General features: G+C 47.2%; 1 protein-coding gene across 1 annotated transcript in view; it reads left to right on the forward strand.

Annotated features, from left to right (window-relative positions):
• Positions 1-25,919, forward strand: part of tgfb3 (transforming growth factor, beta 3) — a 516,259-nt gene that overhangs the window by 479,690 nt on the left and 10,650 nt on the right. The window contains exons 4-5 of the mRNA XM_068038446.1: positions 2,064-2,168; positions 9,110-9,299. Of these exons, the coding sequence (XP_067894547.1) occupies positions 2,064-2,168; positions 9,110-9,299 (295 nt within the window). The remainder of the gene's footprint in view (positions 1-2,063; positions 2,169-9,109; positions 9,300-25,919) is intronic.

Below are 25,919 nucleotides of genomic sequence, written 5' to 3' on the forward strand. Positions count from 1 at the left end.
AATCAGCAGTGAGATCAGGATGTTCCAGTCTCGTCAGTCAGGTTACTTGGTATCTATCTCTGCAAGATGAGGTTTGAAGGTTCCTGACTCAATTTCTTTGGGTTGTCTCTCGGCCTGTTCTTGGGCTTAAGCTTGAAGTGGAAGTTCAGCTTTGAACGAACGAGCCAGTGGTCTGTATGACAGTCAGCACTGGACATGACTCTAATGTGCAGGATGTCCTTTAGGTCACACTGACGCACCAAGATATAATCCATCAGGTGCCAGTGTTTAGAGCGGGAATGCATCCATGTGGTCGTGAAGCGATCTTTTTGTTGAAAGAATGTGTTGGTTTTGGACAACTGCTTTTCTGCTCAGAGTTCCAACAGTAAACATCTGTTTTCATTACAGTTTCCAACTCCATGCTTTCCGAGCACTCCCTTCCATGCCAGGCTGTCACTGCCTACTGTGGCCTTGAAATCACCAAGGATGACAATTTTGTCCTTGGGAGGGGCATTGTGGATGAGTTCATGGAGATCTGTGTAGAACTTATCTTTGTCAGCTGGGTTAGCCTTCAAGGGTTGGAGCCTAAACATTGATGAAGGTTGTATGCTGCTGGTCTTGGAGGGGCAGGCGCAGGGACATGATGCGTTCGGATTGGCAGGCTTGAAAGTCTTCTTCACCATGAAGCTGACACCAAAGAGGTATTGTTCACCTTGAGGTCTACCTGACCAATAGAGGGTGTAGCCTGTGTGTTCTGTTAGGCTGCCTTGCTCTGAGACGCGGACCTCACACAGGGCTGCTATATCAATGTCTAGTCTGGCTAGTTCATGGGTCACCAGGGCTGAGCGTCGTTGGGGGCAGCTGTTGTCACCAAAGGGTTAGGAATTCGCATTTCCTTCTCTGTCGTAGTTTGACTGCATTGAGATGCCCGTTGACCACGGCAAGCCAATTGGGTGGTAGGGAGACGAGCGTTTGTTTAGGCCACCTTTTCTAAGCCTCTCTGCAATTTCAGAGCAAGCAGTGCTGTCCTTCACAAAGGCTGCTTGGTCGCTCAGGTTGCTACAAAAGTAACTCACCTCCTGACTCCCCAAAGCCTATCCACCATCTACAAGGCACAAGTCAGGAGTGTGATGGAATACTCTCCACCTGCCTGGATGGGTGCAGCTCCAACAACACTCAAGAAGCTCGACACCATCCAGGACAAAGCAGCCCGCTTGATTGGCACCCCATCTACAAACATTCACTCCCTCCGCTACTGACGCACAGTGGCAACAGTGTGTACCATCTACAAGATGCACTGCAGCAAAGCACCAAGGCTCCTTCGACAGCACCTTCCAAACCCGCGACCTCCACCAACTAGAAGGACAAGGGCAGCAGATGCATGGGAACATCACCACCTGCAAGTTCCCCTCCAAGTCACACACCATCCTGACTTGGAACTATATCGCCGTTCCTTCACTGTCACTGGGGGACATGGTGATATAGTGGTAATATCACTGAACTAGTAATCCAGAGGCCTGTGCTAATGCTCTGGGTCACAGGTTCAAATCCCACCAAGGCAGCTGCTGGAATTTAAATTCAGTTAATTAATTAATTAAAATCTGGAATTGAAAGCTAGTCTCAGTAATGGTGCCATGAAATTATCATCGATTGTTGTAAAAACCCATCTCGTTCACTAATGTCCTTTCGGGAAGGAAATCTGCCGTCTTTACCTGGTCTGGCCTACATGTGACTCCAGACCCACAGCAATGGTTAACTGCCCTCTGAAATGGCCTAGCAAGCTACTCATTTGTTAAGGGTGATTAGGGATGGGCAACAAATGCTGGGCTCGCCAGCGATGCCCATACCCCAAGAAAGAATTTTTAAAAAGTCAAAATCCTGGAACTCCCTCCGTAACAGCACTGTGGGTGTGCCAACACCACTCTCTGGGGTTTGTGTTGGATTATGTTCAGTCTGTGTTGGATTATGTTGGGCGTGTGTTTTGGATTGTGTTTGATCTTTCCTGGCTTGTGTTTAGTCTGTGTTGCTTTATGTTCCATCCTTGTTCAGTCTGTGTTGCACCCTCACCAATCTGTTTGTTACAGACACAAATCTCGGTCTGGAGATCAGCGTGCACTGTCCCTGTCATACCTTCCATGCCAATGGCGTCATCTCCAATGAACATGAGGTTCTCGACGTCAAGTTTAAAGGTAGGAGTTTACAGATTTTCGTTACTCCTTCTGTCTCACCCTATTCCCTCCCCACGCCCCCCCCCCCCACCCTATTCCCTTTCTCAAGTTGCCTCTCCTCCCTTTCATCTCCTGTCACTTTCTTGTCATTCAGCTATACAGGAATTGAGGGAATTGGTGAGAGGGATATGAAGAGCAGATGGGTAGGTGGGATTGAGGGATATGGGGAGAAGGTGGGTAGGTGGGGTTGAGGGATATGGGGAGAAGGTGGGCAGGTGGGGTTGAGGGATATGGGGAGATGGTGGGTAGGTGGGGTTGAGGGATATGGGGAGAAGGTGGGTAGGTGGGGTTGAGGGATATGGGGAGATGGTGGGTAGGTGGGGTTGAGGGATATGGGGAGATGGTGGGTAGGTGGGGTTGAGGGATATGGGGAGACAGTGGGCAGGTGGGATTGAGGGATATGGGGAGAAGTTGGGTAGGTGGGGTTGAGGGATATGGGGAAAAGGTGGGTAGTTGGGATGTCGGGATATGGGGAGATGGTGGGTAGGTGGGGTTGAGGGATATGGGGAGAAGGTGGGTAGGTGGGATTCAGGGATTATGGGGAGATGGTGGGTAGGTGGGATTGAGGGATATGGGGGAAGGTGGGTAGTTGGGGTTGAGGGATATGGGGAGAAGGTGGGTAGGTGGGATTCAGGGATTATGGGGAGATGGTGGGTAGGTGGGATTGAGGGATATGGGGGGAAGGTGGGTAGGTGGGATTGAGGGATATGGGGAGATGGTGGGTAGGTGGGATTGAGGGATATGGGGGGAAGGTGGGTAGTTGGGATGTCGGGATATGGGGAGATGGTGGGTAGGTGGGATTGAGGGATATGGGGGGAAGGTGGGTAGGTGGGATTGAGGGATATGGGGAGATGGTGGGTAGGTGGGATTGAGGGATATGGGGGGAAGGTGGGTAGTTGGGGTTGAGGGATATGGGGGGAAGGTGGGTAGGTGGGATTCAGGGATTATGGGGAGATGGTGGGTAGGTGGGATTGAGGGATATGGGGGGAAGGTGGGTAGGTGGGATTGAGGGATATGGGGAGATGGTGGGTAGGTGGGATTGAGGGATATGGGGAGAAGGTGGGTAGGTGGGATTCAGGGATTATGGGGAGATGGTGGGTAGGTGGGATTGAGGGATATGGGGGGAAGGTGGGTAGGTGGGATTGAGGGATATGGGGAGAAGGTGGGTAGGTGGGATTGAGGGATATGGGGAGAAGGTGGGTAGGTGGGGTTGAGGGATATGGGGAGAAGGTGGGTAGGTGGGATTCAGGGATTATGGGGAGATGGTGGGTAGGTGGGATTGAGGGATATGGGGAGATGGTGGGTAGGTGGGATTGAGGGATATGGGGAGAAGGTGGGTAGGTGGGATTCAGGGATTATGGGGAGATGGTGGGTAAGTGGGATTGAGGGATATGGGGAGATGGTGGGTAGGTGGGATTGAGGGATATGGGGGGAAGGTGGGTAGGTGGGATTCAGGGATTATGGGGAGATGGTGGGTAAGTGGGATTGAGGGATATGGGGAGATGGTGGGTAGGTGGGATTGAGGGATATGGGGGGAAGGTGGGTAGGTGGGATTCAGGGATTATGGGGAGATGGTGGGTAGGTGGGATTGAGGGATATGGGGAGATGGTGGGTAGGTGGGATTGAGGGATATGGGGGGAAGGTGGGTAGGTGGGATTCAGGGATTATGGGGAGATGGTGGGTAGGTGGGATTGAGGGATATGGGGGGGAAGGTGGGTAGGTGGGATTCAGGGATTATGGGGAGATGGTGGGTAAGTGGGATTGAGGGATCTAGGGAGAAGTTGTGTAGGTGGGGTTAAAGGATATGGGAAGATGTTGCGTAGGTGGGGTTGAGGGATATGGGGGGAAGGTGGGTAGGTGGGATTGAGGGATATGGGGAGATAGTGGGTAGGTGGGGTTGAGGGATATGGGGAGAAGGTGGGATTGAGGGATATGGGGAGCGGTTGGGTAGGTGGGATTGAGGGATATGGGGAGATGGTGGGTAGCTGGGGTTGAGGGATATGGGGAGAAGGTGGGTAGGTGGGGTTGAGGGATATGGGGAGAAGGTGGGTAGGTGGGATTGAGGGATATGGGGAGAAGGTGGGATTGAGGGATATGGGGAGATGGTGGGTAGGTGGGGTTGAGGGATATGGGGAGATGTTGCGTAGGTGGGATTGAGGGATATGGGGAGATGGTGGGTAGGTGGGGTTGAGGGATATGGGGAGAAGGTGGGATTGAGGGATATGGGGAGATGGTGGGTAGGTGGGATTGAGGGATATGGGGAGATGGTGGGTAGGTGGGATTGAGGGATATGGGGAGATGGTGGGTAGGTGGGGTTGAGGGAATTTGGGGAAAAGGTGGGGAGGTGGGATTGAGGGATATGGGGAGATGGTGGGTAGGTGGGGTTGAGGGATATGGGGAGATAGTGGGTAGGTGGGATTGAGGGATATGGGGAGATGGTGGGTAGGTGGGATTGAGGGATATGGGGAGATGGTGGGTAGGTGGGGTTGAGGGATATGGGGAGAAGGTGGGTAGGTGGGGTTGAGGGATATGGGGAGATAGTGGGTAGGTGGGGTTGAGGGATATGGGGAGATGGTGGGTAGGTGGGGTTGAGGGATATGGGGAGAAGGTGGGTAGGTGGGGTTGAGGGATATGGGGAGAAGGTGGGTAGGTGGGGTTGAGGGATATGGGGAGAAGGTGGGTAGGTGGGGTTGAGGGATATGGGGAGAAGGTGGGTAGGTGGGGTTGAGGGATATGGGGAGCGGTTGGGTAGGTGGGATTGAGGGATATGGGGAGAAGGTGGGATTGAGGGATATGGATATAAGGTGGGTAGGTGGGGTTGATTTATTAGTTGGCCTCCTGACCCTTTTCCTGTCTCGCTGCCTCAATAAAGTGATATATTAACTGAGTGGCTGGAGGGCAATCTGCAAAAGGAAGGGGAACAATGTAGGATTAGTATAAATGGGTGGTTGTGGTTCATATTGGAAGCAGTCAGAAAAGTTTTGCAGTCCTACACTCAGGAGTTCGGAAAAAGATGAACAAACAGGACTTCAAAGGTGGTAATCTCAGGATTACTCCCAGTGCCATGCGCTGGTGAGTACAGAAACAGATAGTGCAGGTGAGTGCATGGTTGGAGAGATGGTGAGGAGGGAGGGCTTTTGATTCCTGGGTTATTGGGACTGGATCCAGGGCAGGAGAAACCTGTTCAAGCTGCACAGGTTGCATCTCAGCAGCACTGGAGCCTATGTCCTCACGAGGAGATTAGCTAGTGCTGTGGAGAAGCGGTTAAACCGATTTGACAAGGGGAGGGGCACTGGATTTAGCAGTAGAGAGACAAGGTGCACAGAAAACTAGGAGGACTAAACAACAACAGAGCAAAGAATAATGCAGAAAGGACAGAAATTAGATGGAGGAAATAAGCAAAGCTAGCTAGCATGGTTTTTTAAATGCCTCTGTCTTACTGTGAGGTGTGTTACAACTAAGGTTGTGCAAATTCCCACTTGGGATTATGATATCGTGGATGTAACAGAGACCTGGCTCAAACGTGGGCAGGAATGCATGGGAATGCCTCATCACCAGAACTTTCAAACAAGCACCAAGACGTAGCTTGGCTGGTGGTGAGAAGGGCCCTCCCCGTCAGATCCTTCATGCACACCTGAAGTCTCGCCCCCTCCGCACAATGCCCCCGCGGTGACTGTGGTGGGGAAGAGACGGTTGCCCACCTCCTCCTGGAATGTGTCTTTGCAAAGCAGGTGTGGAAAGAGATGCAGTGGTTTTTGTCGAGGTTCATCCCAAGCAGCTCTGTAACACAGGAGTCTGCTCTACGGGCTGTTCCCAGGGACGCACACCGAGACAAACATCAACTGCTGCTGGAGGACTATCAATTTGGTGAAAGATGCCCTTTAATCTGCCCGAAACTTGCTGGTCTTCCAGCGCAAAGAGTTGTCCACCACCGAATGTTGCAGACTGGCACATTCCAAGGTCCAGGACTACGTGCTGAGGGACGCACTAAAGCTTGGGGCAGCCGCAGCAAAGGCTCAATGGGGAAAGACCACAGTGTAAGGTCCCCCCACCAAGCTGAACTGAGGGGCTGGATCCATGGGAAACCCCTCGGGCTGTATCGGGAAAATTTTGTCTCCTTTATAATGTAAAAATGTATCTGGCACGACAAATGTGAAATGGAAGAGTTGTGAGGCAACTCATGATTGGATTGAAGCAAACGGACCTCCTTTGCACTGTTTGTAATTTTTGACTTGATGCTGTTTGAAACTGTTTGGTAATGTATTTTTTTACAGATTTTTATGAATATAGTATATTTTGGGGAAAAAAAAGGAATGGGAACTAAACATTCCTGGTTACACTGCATTCAGGAGGGATAGGGAAGGAGAGTGTGGCAGTATTGATCATGGATAATACAGTTCTACAGAGGGATGATATACTCAAGGGTTCAATGACTGAATCTATTTGGTAGAGTTTAGGAACAGGAGAGGAGCTTTATATTGCTGGGTGCATATTATGGTCCCCAAATAGTGAGAGGGAAATAGAGGAGCAAATCTGTAGGCAAAGTTCAGAGAAATGTAAATATAATAGAGCAGTAATAGCACGGGACTTCAATTACCCGAATATAGACAGGAAGAGTTTCCGGCCGTGGGTTTTCGCTGAGTGCTCCGGTTTCCTCCCACAGCCAAAGACTTGCAGTTTGATAGGTAAATTGGCCATTGTAACTTTCCCCTAGTATAGGTAGGCGGTAGGAGAATTGAGGGAAGGTGGGAATGTGGTAGGGAATATGGGATTAATGTAGGATTAGTATAAATGGGTGGTTGATGGTCGGCACAGACTCGGTGGGCCGAAGGGCCTGTTGCAGTGCTGTATCTCTCTCTCCGCTCTTGCTCTCGCTCTCTCGCTCTCGCTCTCTCTCTCTCTAAGAAAACAGATTGAAGGGTAAGGTGAGTGGTGAATTCCTAAAATAGGTACAGGAGAATTTCCTTACTCAGTGTGTTTCTCACCTGATGAAGAAGGAAGCAGTGGTAGATCTAGTGTAGATGTACAAAGGGACCTGGGTGTCCTCGTCAATAAGTCACTGAAAGCTAACATGCTGGTGTAGCAAGCAATTACGAAGGCTAATGGTATGTTAGCCTTTATCGCAAGAGGATTTGAGTACAGGAGTAGTGAAGTCTTGCTTCAATTGTATAGAACCTTGGTTAGACTGCACCTGGAGTACTGTGTGCAGTTTTGGTCCCCTGACCTTAGGAAGGATATTATTGCCATAGAGGGAGTGCAATGAAGGTTTGTCAGACTTGTTCCTGGGATGGTGGGACTGATCTATGAAGAGAGATTGGGGAAACTGGGCCTGTATTCTCTAGAGTTTCGAAGAATGAGAGATGATCTCATTGAAACCTACAAAATACTTAAAGGGATAGACAGGGTAGATGCAGCTAAGATGTTTCCCCTAGTTGGGGAGTCTAAAACCAGGGGACACAATTTCAAACTAAGGGGGAAGCCACTTAGGACCGAGATGAGGAGAAATTTCTTTACTCAGAGGGTTGTGAATCTTTGGAATTCTCTACCCCAGAGGGCTGTGGAAGCTCAGTCATTGAGTATGTTTAAAGCAGAGTTTGACAGATTTCTAAATACAAATGACCTAAAGGGATACAAACAAACATATAAGTTAGGAGCAGAAGTAGGCCATTCAGCCCCTCGAGCCTGCTCCGCCATTCAATCAGACCATGGCTGATCTGTGTGTGTTTCGAATTCCACATTCCCATCTACCCCGGATGTGGGGATAGTGTGGGAAAAAGGCATTGAAGTGGATGATCAGCCATGATCGTACTGAATGGCGGAGCAGGCTCGATGGGCTGAATGGCCTACTCCTGCTCATATGTTCCAGTGTTCCTCAGGGTGCATGGGCATCGATCTTTGAAGGTGTCAGGACATATTGAGAGTGGTTAGTCAAGCATTTGGGATCTTGAGCTTCATAAATAGAGGCATTGAGTACAAAAGCAGGGAAGTTATGCTGTACCTTTATAAGGCTCTGGTTAGGCCCCAACTGGAGTATTGTGTCCAGTTCTGGTCACCACACTTCAGGAAGGATGTGAGGGTCCTTGAGAGGATGCAGAGGAGATTTATCAGAATGGTTCCAGGGATGGGGGATTTTAGTTACAAGGTTAGCTTGGAAAAGCTGGGATTGTTCTCCTTAGAGCAAAGGAGATTGAAGGGAGTTTTAATAGAAGTGTACAAGATTATGACAGGCTGAGATAAATTAGACAAGGAATAACTGTTCCCATGAACTGATGGCACAAGGACTAGGGGACATGGGTTTAAGGTTTTGGGCAAGAGATGTAGGGGGGACTATGAGGAATCACATTTCTACGCAGTGAGTGGTAATGACCTGGAACTCGCTGTCTGTAAGGGTGATGGAAGCGGAGACAATCAATGAATTCAAAAGGAAATTGGATGAGCACTTGGTGGAAATAAACTTGCAGGAATACAGGGATCGAGTGGGGGAATGGCAGAGCCAGCATGACTCGATGGACCGAATGGCCTCCTTCTGCACCATAAACGACTCTGCAATCGAGGTATTCAAAGTATAAAGAGTTTGATAGAGAAAGTAGGGAGAACCTGCTTCCTCTGCTAATGGGTCAGAAACCACATCGATTAAAAATAATTGGCGAGAAAACTAGGGGGAAATGAGGTCTCACACAGAGGTTTGTTAAGATCAGGAATTCACCACCTGAAAGGAATCAGATTCCAGAGGACGTTTTACTAGAAGGGGGTAATTTGCAGGGTTATGGGGAGAAAGCTGGGTTGTGGGACTAGTTGGATAGCTCTATCAAAGAGCCAGTACAGGCTGAATGGGCAGAATAGCCTCCTCCTGTGCTGTACGATTCTGTAATTAACCAGCAATTTCTTTTTCTCCTCTGAAGGAATTGATGACTACGAAATATCAGAGAGGGGAGATCTGGGCAGACTCCAGAAACGCAAGGAACAGAAGCTGGTGCATATGGGACCCACTAACCCCCACCTCATTCTCATGGTGCTGCCCCCACACCGGCTGGATGACCAACAGCAGAGCCACAGAAAGAAACGGGCCCTGGACACTGCCTACTGCTTCAGGTAGGTCAGGTTTACAACTTCACGCTTTGCCCCAACCTTCAGCGACAGCTGTCAATATTAACATTGATTGGTTCAAGTCACACTCCAGAGACCAGGGCCCATATTCCAGGCGAGCACGCCCAGTGCAGTACTGAGGGAGAGCTGCACTGTCAGAGGAGCAGTAGTGAGGGAGTGCTGCACTGTTGGAGGGTCAGTACTGAGGGAGCGCTGCACTGTCGGAGGGTCAGTACTGAGGGAGCGCTGCACTGTTGGAGAGTCAGTACTCAGGGAGTGCTGCACAGTTGGAGGGGCAGTAGTGAGGGAGAGCTGCACTGTCAGAGGGGCAGTAGTGAGGGAGTGCTGCACTGTTGGAGGGTCAGTACTGAGGGAGCGCTGCACTGTCGGAGGGTCAGTACTGAGGGAGCGCTGCGCGTTCGGAGGGTCAGTACTGAGGGAGTGCTGCACAGTTGGAGGATCTGTGCTGAGGGAATGCTGCACAGTCGGAGGTCTGTCCTAGGGCCTTAATTATTTACGATCTGTGTTAATGACTTGGAGGAGAGGGCACAGTGTAATATATCCACATTTGCTGATGATACAAAAATAGGTGGGAGGGTATGTTGTGATGAGGACATAAGGAATCTGCAATATAGACAGGTTGAGTGAGTGAGTAAAAACTTGGCAGATGGAATTTAATGTAGGAATGTGGGAGGTCATGCACTTTGGTAGGAAGAATCAAAAGGCAGACTATTATTTAAATGGAGAGACTCTCCAAAAAAGTGCAGCACAGAGGGATCTGGGTGTTCTTGTGCATGAAACACAAAAAGTTAGCATGCAGGTGCAGCAAGTAATTAAGAAGGGAAATAGAATGTTGGCCTTTATTGCTCGGGGGTTGGAGTTTAAAAATAGGGAAGTCTTGTTCCAACTGTACAGGGTGTTGGTGAGGCCATACCTGGAGTACTGTGTACAGTTTTGGTCCCTGTATTTAAGAAAGGATATATTGGCATTGGAGGCAGTTCAAAAGAGATTCACTAGGCTGATTCCTGGGATGAAGGGGTTGACTTATTAAGAACGGCTAAACAGGTTAGGTCTTTATTCATTAGAGTTTAGAAGAATGAGGGGTGATCTTATTGAAACGTACAAAATTCTGAAAGGGCTTGACAGGGTAGATGTTGAGATGATGTTCCCACCAATGGGGGAATCTCGAACTAGGGGACATAGTTACAGAATAAGGGGACACTCATTTAAAACTGAGAAACGAAGGAATTTCTTCCCTCAGAGGGTATTGAATGTCTGCAATTCTCTACCCCAGAGAGTTGTGGAGACTAGATCACTGAAAGTATTTAAAGAGGAGGTAGATAGATTTTTGAAATATTGGGGAGTTCAGGGTTATGAGAAGCTGGCACGAAAGAGGAGTTGAGCTCTGGGGCAGATCAGCCATGATCTTATTGAATAGCAGGCAGGCTTGAGGGGCCGAATGGTCTACTCCTGCTCCTGTTTATTATGTTCTTCTGGTCAGTATTTATTTATTTTTTTTATTTAGAGATACAGCACTGAAACAGGCCCTTCGGCCCACCGAGTCTGTGCCGACCATCAACCACCCATTTATACTAATCCTACACTAATTCCATATTCCTACCACATCCCCACCTGTCCCTATATTTCCCTACCACCTACCTATACTAGGGGCAATTTATAATGGTCAATTAACCTATCAACCTGCAAGTCTTTGGCATGTGGGAGGAAACCCACACAGACACAGGGAGAACTTGCAAACTCCACACAGGCAGTACCCAGAATTGAACCCGGGTCGCTGGAGCTGTGAGGCTGCGGTGCAAACCACTGCGCCGCCCTGAGGGAGTGCTGCACTGTCAGAGTGTCAATACTGAGGGAGTGCTGCACTGTCAGAGTGTCAACACTGAGGGAGTGCTGCACTGTCAGAGTGTCAACACTGAGGGAGTGCTGCACTGTCGGAGGGTCTGTGCTGAGGGAGTGCTGCACTGTCGGAGGATCTGTGCTGAGGGAATGCTGCACTGTTGGAGGGTCTGTGCTGAGGGAATGCTGCACTGTGGGAGGTTCTGTGCTGAGGGAATGCTGCACTGTTGGAGGGTCTGTGCTGAGGGAATGCTGCACTGTTGGAGGGTCTGTGCTGAGGGAATGCTGCACTGTTGGAGGGTCTGTGCTGAGGGAATGCTGCACTGTTGGAGGGTCTGTGCTGAGGGAGTGCTGCACTGTCAGAGTGTCAATACTGAGGGAGTGCTGCACTGTCAGAGTGTCAACACTGAGGGAGTGCTGCACTGTCGGAGGGTCTGTGCTGAGGGAGTGCTGCACTGTTGGAGGGTCTGTGCTGAGGGAATGCTGCACTGTTGGAGGATCTGTGCTGAGGGAATGCTGCACTGTTGGAGGGTCTGTGCTGAGGGAGTGCTGCACTGTTGGAGGGTCTGTGCTGAAGGAATGCTGCACTGTCAGAGGATGTATACTGAGGGAGTGCTGCATGGTTCAAGGGACAGCACAGAGGGAGCATTACATGCCAGAAGTACCGTCCTTCAGAGGAGATGTTAAGCTGAGGTCCTATCTGCCCTCTCTGTTGGATGCAAAAATATCCCATGGTCACTTTTGGAAAAAGAGCACGAGAGCGCCCCCCCAGGGGTTGTGGCCAGTAGTTTTCTTAACCAGCATCACTAAAAACAGATTATCTGGTCATTATCAGATTGCTGGTTGTGGGATCTTGCTGTGCACAAATTGGCTGCAGTGTTTCCTACATGGCAACAGTGTCTATACTTCAAAAAGTACTTAATTGTTATAAAGCACTTCGGAACGTTCTGAGGTTGTGAAAGGCGTGATACAAATGCAAGACTTCCTTTCGATAATTTGCCTTCGAGGAGGCACTCATGGTTGAAAGGGGCGTTAGGGGGTTCAGGGGTGGGTAACGGGATCTGTAACTGCCCAGAACCAGTCAGTGTAGCAGAGTCATCGTGATCTCTTCTGAAGGCTTTGAAGTTGCTGCAGTTCAAATGTCACCCAGGGGCTCTCAATAAAATGGGTTCAGGTCAATACACAGAGTTCAGAGTGTAGAGTGGGTGGTATCAGCTGGAGGATTCTTCAAGGAGCAAGTGTTGGACAGGGTCAAACTCACTCCCCAGTGAACTTACCTCACACGCTGCCCAGATTCTGCAGCAATCATCTGTAAACCTTCAATCTCATTCAGGGAGCAAGGGAAATTGGAAAATATTACATTGATGCAGCAGGCTGAGTATTTGCATAACTCTTTCAAAGAGTTGGCACACAGACGATGGGCCGAATGGCTCCATTGTGTTTTATGATTCTATAGCTTCAGTCAGTTTCCCCTCCAAATCCAGCAGGAGTTGGCAGCGAGCATGGGTGGAATATCAGCTGTCAGGCAGCAGGAGGCTGAGGGAAGGGTCCCTGACACTGAGGTAATGCACGTCAGGTTGTAACATAGAAACATAGAAATTAGGAGCAGGAGTAGGCCATTCGGCCCTTCGAGCCTGCTCCACCATTCATTATGATCATGGCTGATCATCCAACTCAGTAGCTTGTTCCCGCTTTCCCCCCATATCCTTTGATCCCTTTCACCCCAAGAGCTATATCTAACTCCTTCTTGAAAACATACAGTGTTTTGACCTCAACTGCTTTCTGTGGTAGCGAATTCCACAGGTTCACCACTCTCTGGGTGAAGACATTTCTCCTCACCTCAGTCCTGAATGGTTTACCCCGTATCCTTAGACTATGACCCCTGGTTCTGGACTCACCCACCACCGGGAACATCTTTCCTGCATCTATCCTGTCAAGTCCTGTTAGAATTTTATAGGTTTCTATGAGATCCTCCCTCACTCTTCTGAACTCCAGCGAATATAATCCTAACCGACTCAATCTCTCCTCATACGTCAGTCCTGTCATCCCAGGAATTAGTCTGGTAAACCTTTGCTGCACTCCCTTTATAACAAGAACATCCTTCCTCAGATAAGGAGACCAAAACTGCACACAATATTCCAGGTGTGGCTTCACCAAGGCCCTGTATAATTGCAGCAAGACATCCCTGCTCCTGTACTCGAATCCTCTCGCTATGAAGGCCAACATACCATTTGCCTTTTTCAGCGCCTGTTGCACCTACATGCTTACCTTCAGCGACTGGTGTACGAGAACACCCAGGTCTCGTTGCATATTCCCCTCTCAGTTTATAGCCGTTCAGATAATAATCTGCCTTCCTGTTTTTGCAACCAAAGTGGATAACCTCACATTTATCCACATTATACTGCATCTGCCATGCATTAGCCCACTCACTCAACTTGTCCAAATGACCCTGAAGCCTCTCTGCATCCTCCTCACAACACACCCTCCCAACCAGTTTTGTGTCATCTGCAAATTTGAAGATATTACATTTAGTTCCCTCATCTAAATCATTAATATATATTGTGAATAGCTGGGGTCCTAGCACCGATCCCTGTGGTACCCCACTAGTCACTGCCTGCCCTTCGGAAAAAGACCCATTTATCCCTACTCTTTGTTTGCTGTCTGCCAATCAATTTTCTATCCATCGCAATACACGACCCCAAATCCCATGTGCTTTAATTTTACATGCTAATCTCTTATGTGGGACTTAGTTGAAAGCCTTCTGAAAGTCCAAATAAACCACATCCACTGGCTCCCCCTCATCAACTCTACTAGTTACATCCTCGAAGAATTATAATAGATTTGTCAAGCATGATTTCCCTTTCGTAAATCCATGCTGACTCTGCCCAATTCTACCACTGTTCTCTAAGTGCTGTGCTATAAAATCTTTGATAATGGACTCTAGAATTTTCCCCACTACTGATGTCAGTCTGACTGGTCTATTGTTTCCTGCATTCTCTCTACCTCCTTTTTCAAATAGTGGGGTTACATTAGCTACCCTCCAATCTGTAGGAACTGTTCCAGAGTCTATAGAATCTTGGAAGATGACCACCAATGCATCCACTATTTCTAGGGCAACTTCCTTTAGTACTCTGGGATGCATACCATCAGGCCCTGGGGATTTACCAGCCTTCAATCCCATCAATTTCCCCAACACCATTTCTCTACTAATACTGATTTCCTTCAGTTCCTCTCTCTCACTAAGCCCTGTGTTCCCCAACATTTCTGGTATGATATTTGTGTCCTCCTTTGTGAAGACAGAACCAAAGTATGCATTTAGTTGGTCAGCCATTTCTTTATTCCCCATAATAAATTCCCCTGTTTCTGACTGTAAGGGATCTACATTTGTCTTCACCAATCTTTTTCTCTTCTTATACCTAGAGAAACTTTTACCGTCAGTTTTTATGTTCCCTGCAAGCTTGCTCTCGTACTCTATTTTCCCCTTCTTAATCAATCCCTTGGTCCTCCTTTGCTGAATTCTAAACTGCTCCCAATCCTCAGGTCTGTTGATTTTCCTGGCAAATTTATACGCCTCTTCCTTGGATCAAATGCTATCTCTAATTTCCCTTGTAAGCCATGGTTTGGCTACCTTTCCCGTTTTAATTTTGCGCCAGACAGGGATAAACAATTGTTGCAGTTCATCCATGCGCTCTTTCAATGTTTGCCATTGTCTATCCACCGTCATACCTTTAAGTAACGTTTCCTACTCCTTCGTGGCCAACTCGCGCCTCATATCTTCGTAGTTTCCTTTACGAAGATTCAGGACCCTAGTCTCAGAATCAACTACGTCACTCTCCATCTTGATGAAGAATTCTATCATGTTATGGTCACTCCTCCCCAAGGGGTCTCGCACCACTAGACTGTCAATTATTCCTCTCTCATTACACAATACTCAGTCTAGGATGGCCTGTTCTCTAGTTGGTTCCTCAACGTATTGGTCCAGAAAACCATCCCATGTACACTCCAAGAATTCCTCCTCCACAGTATTCTGACCAATTTGATTTGCCTAATCTATATGTAGATTAAAATCACCCATAATTACAGATGTTCCTTTATCGCATGCATCTCTAATTTCCTGTTTCATGCCATTCCCAACATCACCACTACAGTTTGGGGGTCTATACACAACCCCCACTAACGTTTTTTGCCCCTTAGTGTTTGTCAGCTCTACCCATACAGATTCCACATCGTCAGAGCTAATATCTTTCCTCACTACTGCGTTAATTTCCTCTTTAACCAGCAATGCAACTCCATCACCTTTTGCTTTTTGTCTGTCCTTCCTAAATACTGAATACCCCTGGATGTTCATTTCCCATCCCTGGTTACCTTGCAGCCATGTCTCCGTAATCCCGACTATTTCATACCTGTTAACATCTAATTGCACGATTAATTCATCCACTTTATTGCGAATGCTCCACACGTTCAGGCACAAAGGCTTAAGGCTTATCTTTTTAACATTACTTGTCCCCTTCCCACTATTTTTCACTGTTTGATTCTGGCCCTTGATTTCTCTGCCTATCACTTTTCTTATTCCCCTCACTGTCTTTTGATCTTGTCTTTGATCCCCCCTCCTCTGACTCCTTGCAAAGGTTCCCACCCCCCTGCCAATTTAGTTTAAACCTTCTCCAACCACTCTAGCAAATACTCCCCCTAGGACATTTGTCCCAGTCCTGCCCAGGTGTAACCCGTCCAGTTTGTATTGGTCCCACCTCCCCCAGCACCAGTCTCAATGTCCCAGGAATCTAAAACCCTCCCCCTCACACCATCTCTTCAGCCACATATTCATCCGATATATCCTGCTATTTCTACTCTGACTAGCACGTGGCACTGGTAGTAATCCTGAGATCACTACCTTTGAGGTCCTACTTTTCAACTTACTTCCTAACTCCCTAAATTCTGCTTTGAGGACCTCGTCCTTTTTTTTCACCTATGTCGTTTGTGCCAATGTGTACCACGACCACTGGCTGTTCACCCTCCCTGTTCAGAATGTCCTGTAACCCCTCTGAGACTTCCTCGACCCTAGCATCAGGGAGGCAACATACCATATTGGAGTCTCTTTTGCGGCCACAGAAAAGCCTATCTATTCCCCTTACAATTAAATCCCCTGTAACTATTGCATTCCCACACTTTTTACTCCTCCCCTGTGCAGCAGAGCCAACCGTGGTGCAACGAATTGGGCTGTTGCTGCTTTTCTGTGAGAAGCCATTTCCCCCCAACAGTATCCAAAGTTGTATATCTGATTTACAGGGGAATAGCCACAGGAGATTCCTGCACTGCCTGCCTAGTCCTCTTGCTCTGCCTGGTGGTCACCTATTCCTCTCCTGCCTGTGGGGTCTGAGCCTGCGGTGTGACCACATCTCTATATGTGCTAACCACGATACTCTCCACCTTGTGGATGCTCCACAGTCATAGGGTCATAGAGTCGGACAGCATAGAAACAGGCCCTTCGGCCCACCGCGTCCATGCCGACCATAATGCCTATCTATACTAATCCCACCTGCCTGCATTAATTCCATATCTTGCTCATTCAAGTACCTGTCCAGATGCCTCTTAAATGTTGCTACTGTTCCTGCCTCCACCACCTCCTCAGGCAGCTCATTCCAGATACCCACTATTCTTTGTGTGAAAAATTTACCTCTTTGATCCCCTTTAAACCTCCTCCCTCTCACCTTAAACCTATGCCCTCTAGTTTTAGTCACCCCTACCATGGGAAGCAGACTCTGGCTATCTACCCATCCTGTGCCTCTCATAATTTTATATACTTCTCATAATTTTATATGCCTCTATCATGTCCCCTCTCAGCCTCCTTCACTCCAGGGAAAACAGACCCAGTCTATCCAATCTCTCTTTATAACTCAAGCCCTCCAAACTAGGTAACATCCTTGTGAATCTTTTCTGCACCCTCTCTAACTTAATCACATCTTTCTTGTAGTGTGGCGACCAGAACTGCACACAGTACTCCAAATGCGGCCTAACCAACGTTATGTACAACTGTAACATGACGTCCCAACCCTTGTACTCAGTGGCTCAGCCGATGAAGGCAAGCATGCCATATGCCTTCTTCACCATCCTGTCTACCTGTGTTGCTACTTTCAAGGAACTATGTACTTGCACCCCAAGGTCTCTCTGCTCAAGAACACTCCCCAGGGCCCTGCCATTCACTATATATGTCCTGCCCTGGTTTAACTTCCCAAAATGCATCACTTCACACTTGTCTGCGTTAAATTCCATTTGCCACTCTCTTGCCCACTTTCTCAGTTGTTTTTTCTGGCACATTTATATGCCTCTTCCTTGGATCTAATGCTATCTCTAATTTCCCTTGTAAGCCATGGTTTGCCAACTTTCCCGTTTTACTTCTGCGTCAGACAGGGATAAACAATTGTTGCAGTTCATCCATGCACTCCTACAGCTTGGTTACTGTTAGGGTGGGGCGCCTATAAATTATTCCCACAAGTGACTTCTTACCTTTGCTATTTCTTACCTCTACCCAAACTGATTGCACATCTTGATCTTTAGAATTAAGGCCATCTCTCACGATTATACTGATGTTATCAGTAATTAGCAGAGCAACTCCACCATCTTTTCCCAGTTTCCTGTCCTTCTGAAATGGCAAGTACCCTTAAATAAAAACTCTGCCGGTCTCACTCAGTCTCGCTCCTTCCCGCTGCTGCTGCACTTTTAAACTCTGCCAGTCTCACTCACTCTCGCTCCTTCCCGCTGCCGTTGCACTTTTAAATTCTGCCGGTCTCAGTCACTCTTGCTCCTTCCCGCTGCCGCTGCACTTTTAAACTCTGCCAGTCTCACTCACTCTCGCTCCTTCCCGCTGCCGCTGCACTTTTAAACTCTGCCGGTCTCACTCACTCTGGCTCCTTCCCGCTGCCTCTGCACTTTTAAACTCTGCCGGTCTCACTCAGTCTTGCTCCTTCCCGCTGCCTCTGCACTTTTAAACTCTGCCGGTAAGGATGGGATGCGTGATTGAGTGAGGGAAGGAGGGAAACCTAAGGTTGGGGTGGTCTAAGCCTTCCTTGTGGGGTATTCCTGCTCTCAAAGGACCCGTAAAGAAATTAACAACACAAGTAAAAAGGACAAGGCAATAGAGCAAGGTAGCAATAAGAGTAATGATAATCAGAGTGTGGCATACGAACTTATGAATTAGGAGCAGGAGTAGGCCACTCGGCCCCTTGAGCCTGCTCCGCCATTCAACAAGATTATGGCTCATCTGATTGTAACCTCAACTCCACATTTCCACCTACCCCCGATAATCTTCCACCCCCTTGCTTATCAAGAATCTATCTACCTCTGCCTTAAAAATATTCAAAGACTCTGCTTCCAGCTCCTTTTGAGGAAGAGAATTCCAAAGACTCACGACCCTCTGAGAGAAAACATTTCTCCTCATCTCTGTCTTAAATGGGCGACCCCTTATTTTTAAACAGTGACCCCTAGTTCGAGATTCTCCCACAAGGGGAAACATCCTTTCCACATCCACCCTGTCAAGATCCCTCAGGATCTTATATGTTTCAATCAAGTCGCCTCTTACTCTTCTAAACTCCAGCGGATACAAGCCTAGCCTGTCCAACCTTTCCTTATAAGACAACCCGCCCATTCCAGGTATTTGTCTAGTAAACCTTCTCTGAACTGCCTCCAATGCATTTACATCCTTCCTTAAATAAGGAGACCAATACTGTACTCAGTATTCCAGATGTGGTCTCACCAATGCCCTGTATAACTGAAGCATAACCTCCCTACTTTTGAATTCAATTTCCCTCGCAATAAATGATAACATTCCATTAGCTTTCCTAATTACTTGCTTTACCTGCATACTAACCTTTTGTGCTTCATGCACTAGGACACCCAGATCCCTCTGCATCGCAGAGTTCTTCAATCTCTCTCCATTTAGATAATATTCTTCCTGCCAAAGTGGACAATTTCACATTTCCCCACATTATACTCCATTTGCAAGATCTTTGCCCACTCACTTAATCTATCTATATCACTTTGGTAGCCTCCTTATGTCCTCTTCACAACTTACTTTCCTGCCTATCTTTGTGTCATCAGCAAATTTAGCAACCATACCTTCGGTCCCTTCATCTAAGTCATTACTATAAATTGTAAAAAGCTGAGGCCCCAGCACTGGAGGCAGGAAGGGACAGAGCGTACAAACGTAAGAGCGCACCAGCACATGAGGCCAGAGTTTGAAAATATAGTAAAAAGACAGAATTAAAGACTCTGTATCTGAATGATCACAGCTTTCATAACGAAACAGATGAATTGTCAGCATAAATAGAAATAAATAGGTCTGACCTGATAGCCATTTCAACGATATGGTTGCAAGGTGACCAAGACTGGGACCTGACTATTTAAGGGTACTTGCCATTTCGGAAGGACAGAAAACGAGGAAAAGATGGTGGAGTTGCTCTGTTAATTAATGACGACATCAGTATAATAGAGAGAGATGGCCTTAATTCTAAAGATCAAGATGTGCAATCAGTTTGGGTAGAGGTAAGAAATAGCAAAGGTAAGAAGTCACTTGTGGGAATAGTTTATCGGCCCCCCCCCACCCTAACAGTAACCAAGAGGTAGGAGTGCATGCATGAACTGCAACAATTGTTTATCCCTGTCTGGTACAGAAGTAAAACGGGAAAGGTAGCCAAACCATGGCTTACAAGGGAAATTAGAGATAGCATTAGATCCAAGGAAGAGGCATATAAATTTGCCAGGAAAAACAACAGACCTGAGGATTGGGAGCAGTTTAGAATTCAGCAAAGGAGGACCAATGGATTGATTAAGAAGGGGAAAATAGAGTACGAGAGCAAGCTTGCGGGGAACATAAAAACTGACTGTAAAAGTTTCTATAGGTATGTGAAGAGAAAAAGATTGGTGAAGACAAATGTAGGTCCCTTACAGTCAGAAACAGGGGAATTTATTATGGGGAATAAAGAAATGGCTGACCAACTAAATGAATACTTTGATTCTGTCTTCACACAGGAGGGCACTAATATCATACCAGAAATGTTGGGGAACACAGGGCTTAGTGAGAGAGAGGAACTGAAGGAAATCAGTATTAGTAGAGAAATGGTGTTGGGGAAATTGATGGGATTGAAAGCCGATAAATCCCCAGGGCCTGATGGTCTGCATCCCAGAGTACTAAACAAAGTTGCCCTAGAAATAGTGGATGCATTGGTGGTCATCTTCCAAGATTCTACAGACTCTGGAACAGTTCCTACAGATTGGAGGGTAGCTAATGTAACCCCACTATTTAAAAAGGGAGATGGAGAGAAAGCAGGGAATTATAGACCAGTCAGCCTGACGTTGGTAGTGGGGAAAATTCTAGAGTCCATTATCAAAGATTTTATAGCAGAGCACTTAGAGAACAGTGGTAGTATTGGGCAGAGTCAGCATGGATTTACGAAAGGGAAATCATGCTTGACAAATCTACTAGAATTCTTCGAGGATGTAACTAGTAGAGTTGATGAGGAGGAGCCAGTGGCTGTGGTTTATTTGGACTTTCAGAAAGGTTTTGACAAAGTCCCACAGAAGAGATTAGCATGTAAAATTAAAACGCATGGGACTGGGGGTAGTGTATTGCGATGGATAGAAAATTGGTTGGCGGACAGGAAACAAAGAGTTGGGATAAATGGGTCTTTTTCCGAATGGCAGGCAGTGACTAGTGGGCTACCGCAGCGATCAGTGCTAGGACCCCAGCTATTCATAATACACATTAATGATTTAGATGAGGGAACCAAATGTAATATCTTCAAATTTGCAGATGACACAAAACTGGGTGGGAGGGTGTGTTTTGAGGAGGATGCAGAGAGGCTTCAGGGTGATTTGGACAAGTTGAGTGAGTGGGCTAATGCATGGCAGATGCAGTATAATGTGGATAAATGTGAGGTTATCCACTTTGGTAGCAAAAACAGGAAGGCAGATTATTATCTGAACGGCTATAAACTGAGAGAGGGGAATATGCAGCGAGACCTGGGTGTTCTCGTACACCAGTCGCTGAAGGTAAGCATGCAGGTGCAACAGGCGGTAAAATAGGCAAATGGTATGTTGGCCTTCATAGCGAGAGGATTCGAGCACAGGAGCAGGGATGTTTTGCTACAATTATACAGGGCCTTGGTGCGGCCACACCTGGAATATTGTGTGCAGTTTTGGTCTCCTTATCTGAGGAAGGATGTTCTTGCTATAGAGGGAGTGCAGCGACGGTTTACCAGACTGATTCCTGGGATGGTGGGACTGACGTATGAGGAGAGATTGAGTCAGTTCGGATTAGATTCGTTGGAGTTCAGAAGAGTGAGGGGGGATCTACTAGAAACTTATAAAATTCTCACAGGACTTGACAGGATAGATGCAGGAAGGATGTTCCCGATGGTGGGGGAGTCCAGAACCAGGGGTCATAGTCTAAGGATACGGGGTAAACCTTTCAGGACTGAGATGAGGAGAAATTTCTTCACCCAGAGAGTGGTGAGCCTGTGGAATTCGCTACCACAGAAAGCAGTTGAGGCCAAAACATTGTATGTTTTCAAGAAGGAGTTAGATATAGCTCTTGGGTTTCAAGAAATCAAAGGCGAAAGCGGGAACAGGCTACTGAGTTGGATGATCAGCCATGATCATAATGAATGGCGCAGCAGGCTCGAAGGGCCGAATGGCCTACTCCTGCTCCTAGTTTCTATGTAGGTCAGAGTAAACAGGAAGAAATAATGGGGGCATGTAAGAAAGGCCCAGTAATAATCATGGCTGATTTTGATCTACATATAGAATGGATGAATCAGTTTGACAAAGGTAGCTTGGAGGATGACGCCACAGAGTGTATTCAGGACAATTTCTTCGAGCAGTACGTTCTATTGCCAACCAGAGAGCAGGATAATTTAGACCTGGTAATGTGCAATGAGACAATATTGATTAATCACCTCATAGTAAAGGAGCTCTAGGTACCAGTGATCGTGACATGACTGAATTCCGCATTTCGTTTGAGGGTGAGAAGTGTGGGTCGAAGACTAGTGTTTTAAACTTAAATAAACGCAAGTACAAGGGTATGAAGGCAGAGCTGGCTGAAGTGAATTGGGAAATTAGGTTAAGAGATAGGACTTTTTATATATTCATTCACAGGATGTGGGTGTCTATGGCTAGGGCAGCATTTTATTGCCCATCCCTAATTGCCCTTGAGAAGGTGATGGTGAGCTGCCTTCTTGAACCACTGCAGTCCATGTAGGGTAGGTACACCCACAGTGCTGTTAGGAAGGGAGTTCCAGGATTTTGACCCAGCGACAGTGAAGGAACAGTGATATAGTCCCAAGTCAGGTTGGTGTGTGACTTGGAGGGGAACTTGCAGGTGGTGGTGTTCCCATGCATTTGCTGCCCTTCTAGTTGGTAGAGGTTGCAGGTTTGGAAGGTGCTGTCGAAGGAGCCTTGGTGCATTGCTGCAGTGCATCTTGTGGATGGTACACACTGCTTGCACTGTGCGTCGGTGGTGGAGGGAGTGAATGTTTGCAGACGGGGTGCCAATCAAGTGGGCTGCTTTGTCCTGGATGGTGTCGAGCTTCTTGAGTGTTGTTGGAGCTGCACCCATCCAGGCAAGTGGAGAGTATTCCATCACACTCCTGACTTGTGCCTTGAAAATGGTGGAAAGGCACTGGGGAGATGAGAGGTGAGTTACTCGCCGCAGAATTCCCAACCGCTGACCTGATCTTGTATTTATATTTATTTATATGACTGGTCCAGTTCAGTTTCTGGTCAATGGTAACCCCCACGATAGTGGGGGATTCAGCGATGGTAATGGCATTGAACATCAAGGGGAGATGGTTGGATTCTCTCTTCTTTCAGATGGTCATTGCCTGGCACTTGTGTGGCGTGAATGTTACTTGCCACTTATCAGCCCCAAGCCTGGATGTTGTCCAGGACATGGGCTGCTTCAATATCTGAGGACTCGCGAATGGTGCTGAACATTGTCAATCATTCGCGAACATCCCCTCTTCTGAACTTATGATGGAGGGAAGGCCGTTGATGAAATAGCTGAAGATGGTTGGGCCCAGGACACTACCCTGAGGAACTCCTGCAGTGATGTCCTGGGACTGAGATGATTGACCTCCAACAACCATCTTCCATTGGTAGAGATGCAGTGGCAGACACTTAAGGAGATATTTCATAACACTCAGCATGGATACATTCCAGTGAACAAGAAAGACTCTACAGGAAGGACACACCATCTGTGGCTAACTAAGCAAGTTAAGGATAGTATCAAATATTCACCAAGGAGAAGGACTTGGTGGATGATGAGCCTAGGGAAGGGAGTGTAGATAGTCTCAGTCATCTCATTATCAAAAAGGAGGAGGTGTTGGATGTCTTGCAAAGCATTAAGGTAGATAAGTCCCCAGGGCCTGATGGGATCTACCCCAGAATACTGAGGGAGGCAAGGGAAGAAATTGATGGGGCCTTGACAGAAATCTTTGCATCCTCATTGGCTACAGGTGAGGTCCCAGAGGACTGGAGAATAGCCAATGTTGTTCCTTTGTTTAAGAAGGGTAACAAGGATAATCCAGGAAATTATAGGCTGGTGAGCCTTACGTCAGTGGTAGGGAAATTATTAGAGAGGATTCTTCGGGACAGGATTTACTCCCATTTGGAAACAAACAAACTTATTAGCGAGAGGCAGCATGGTTTTGTGAAGGGGAGGTCGTGTCTCACTAATTTGATTGAGTCTTTTGAGGAAGTGACGAAGATGATTGATGAAGGAAGGGCAGTGGATGTTATCTCTATGGATTCAGTAAAGCCTTTGACAAGGTCCCTCATGGCAGACTGGTACAAAAGGTGAAGTCACACGGGATCAGAGGTGAGCTAGCAAGATGGATACAGAACTGGCTCAGTCATAGAAGACAGAGGGTAGCAGTGGAAGGGCGCTTTTCTGAATGGAGGGATGTGACTAGTGGTGTTCCGCAGGGATCAGTGCTGGGACCTTTGCTGTTTGTAGTATATATAAATGATTTGGAGGAAAATGTCGCTGGTCTGATTAGTAAGTTTGCGGACGACACAAAGGTTGGTGGAGTTGCAGATAATGATGAGGATTGTCAGACGATACAGCAGGATATAGATCGGTTGGAGACTTGGGCGGAGAAATGGCAGATGGAGTTTAATCCGGACAAATGTGAGGTAATGCATTTTGGAAGGTCTAATGCAGGTGGGAAGTATACAGTAAATGGCAGAACCCTTAGGAGTATTGACAGGCAGAGAGATCTGGGCGTACAGGTCCACAGGTCACTGAAAGTGGCAACGCAGGTGGATAAGGTAGTCAAGAAGGCATAGGGCATGCTTGCCTTCATCGGTCGGGGCACAGAGTATAAAAATTGGCAAGTCATGCTGCAGCTGTACAGAATTTTAGTTAGGTCACACTTAGAATATTGCGTGCAATTCTGGTCTCCACACTACCAGAAGGATGTGGAGGCTTTGGAGAGGGTACAGAAGAGGTTTACCAGGATGTTGCCTGGTCTGGAGGGCATTAGCTATGAGGAGAGGTTGGATAAACTCAGATTGTTTTCACTGGAACGACGGAGGTGGAGGGGCGACATGATAGAGGTTTACAAAGTTATGAGCGGCATGGACAGGGTGGATAGTCAGAAGCTTTTTCCTCGGGTGGAAGAGTCAGTTACTAGGGGACATAGGTTTAAGGTGAGAGGGGCAAAGTTTAGAGGGGATGTGCGAGGCAAGTTCTTTACACAGAGGGTTTTGAGTGCCTGGAACTTGCTGCCGGGGGAGGTGGTGGAAGCAGGTACGATAGCGACGTTTAAGAGGCATCTTGACAAATACATGAATAGGATGGGAATAGAGGGATACGGTCCCCGGAAGTGCAGAAGGTTTTAGTTTAGGCAGGCATCAAGATCGGCGCAGGCTTGGAGGGCCGAATGGCCTGTTCCTGTGCTGTACTGTTCTTTGTTCTTTGAAAGAAAAAGCGTACAATTCTATGAAGAATAATGGTAGGTCAGAAGGCAGGACAGAATATGAAACCCATCAAAGAATGTCCAAAAGAAAGAGAAATAAATTAAAGAATGAGAGCGAACTAGCTGGGAATATGAAAATGGATAGTAAGAGTTTCTACAAGTATTTAAAAAGGAAAAGAGTAACAAAGTTGAACGTGGGTCCTCTAGAGAGTGAGTCTGGGCAATTAATAATGGGAAATCAGGAAATGGTGGAAGTGGTAAACAGATATTTTGTGTCTGTCTTCACTGTAGAAGACACAAATAACATCCCAGAAATACTTGTAAATCAAGAGGTGAAAGGGAGGGAGGAACTTAAAACAATTACAATCACCAGGGAAAGGGGACTTTTAGATCTAAATGCTGAGAGGTCCCCTGGACTTAATGGACTTCATCTTAGGGTCTTAAAAGAAGGGTCTGCTGAGATAGTAGATGCATTGGTTGTAATTTTCCAAAATTCTCTAGATTCTGGAAAGGTCCCATCAGGTGGGAAAATAACGAATGTAACTCCTCTATGCAAGAAAAGAGGGAGACAGAAAGCAGGAAACTACAGGTCAGTTAGCCTAACATCTGTCATAGGGAAAATGCTAGTTTCTATTACAAAGGAGGTTATAGCAGGGCACTTGGAAACTCTTAATGCGATCAGGCAGAGCCAACATGGTTTTGTAAAAGGGAAATCGTGTTTGACTAACTTATTAGAGTTCTTTGAGGAAGTAACGAGCAATGTGGATAAAGGGAAAGCTGTAGATGTGGTGTACATGAA

Source organism: Heterodontus francisci, chromosome 9 (genome assembly GCF_036365525.1).
Source record: "Heterodontus francisci isolate sHetFra1 chromosome 9, sHetFra1.hap1, whole genome shotgun sequence".
Classification (NCBI taxonomy): domain Eukaryota; kingdom Metazoa; phylum Chordata; class Chondrichthyes; order Heterodontiformes; family Heterodontidae; genus Heterodontus; species Heterodontus francisci.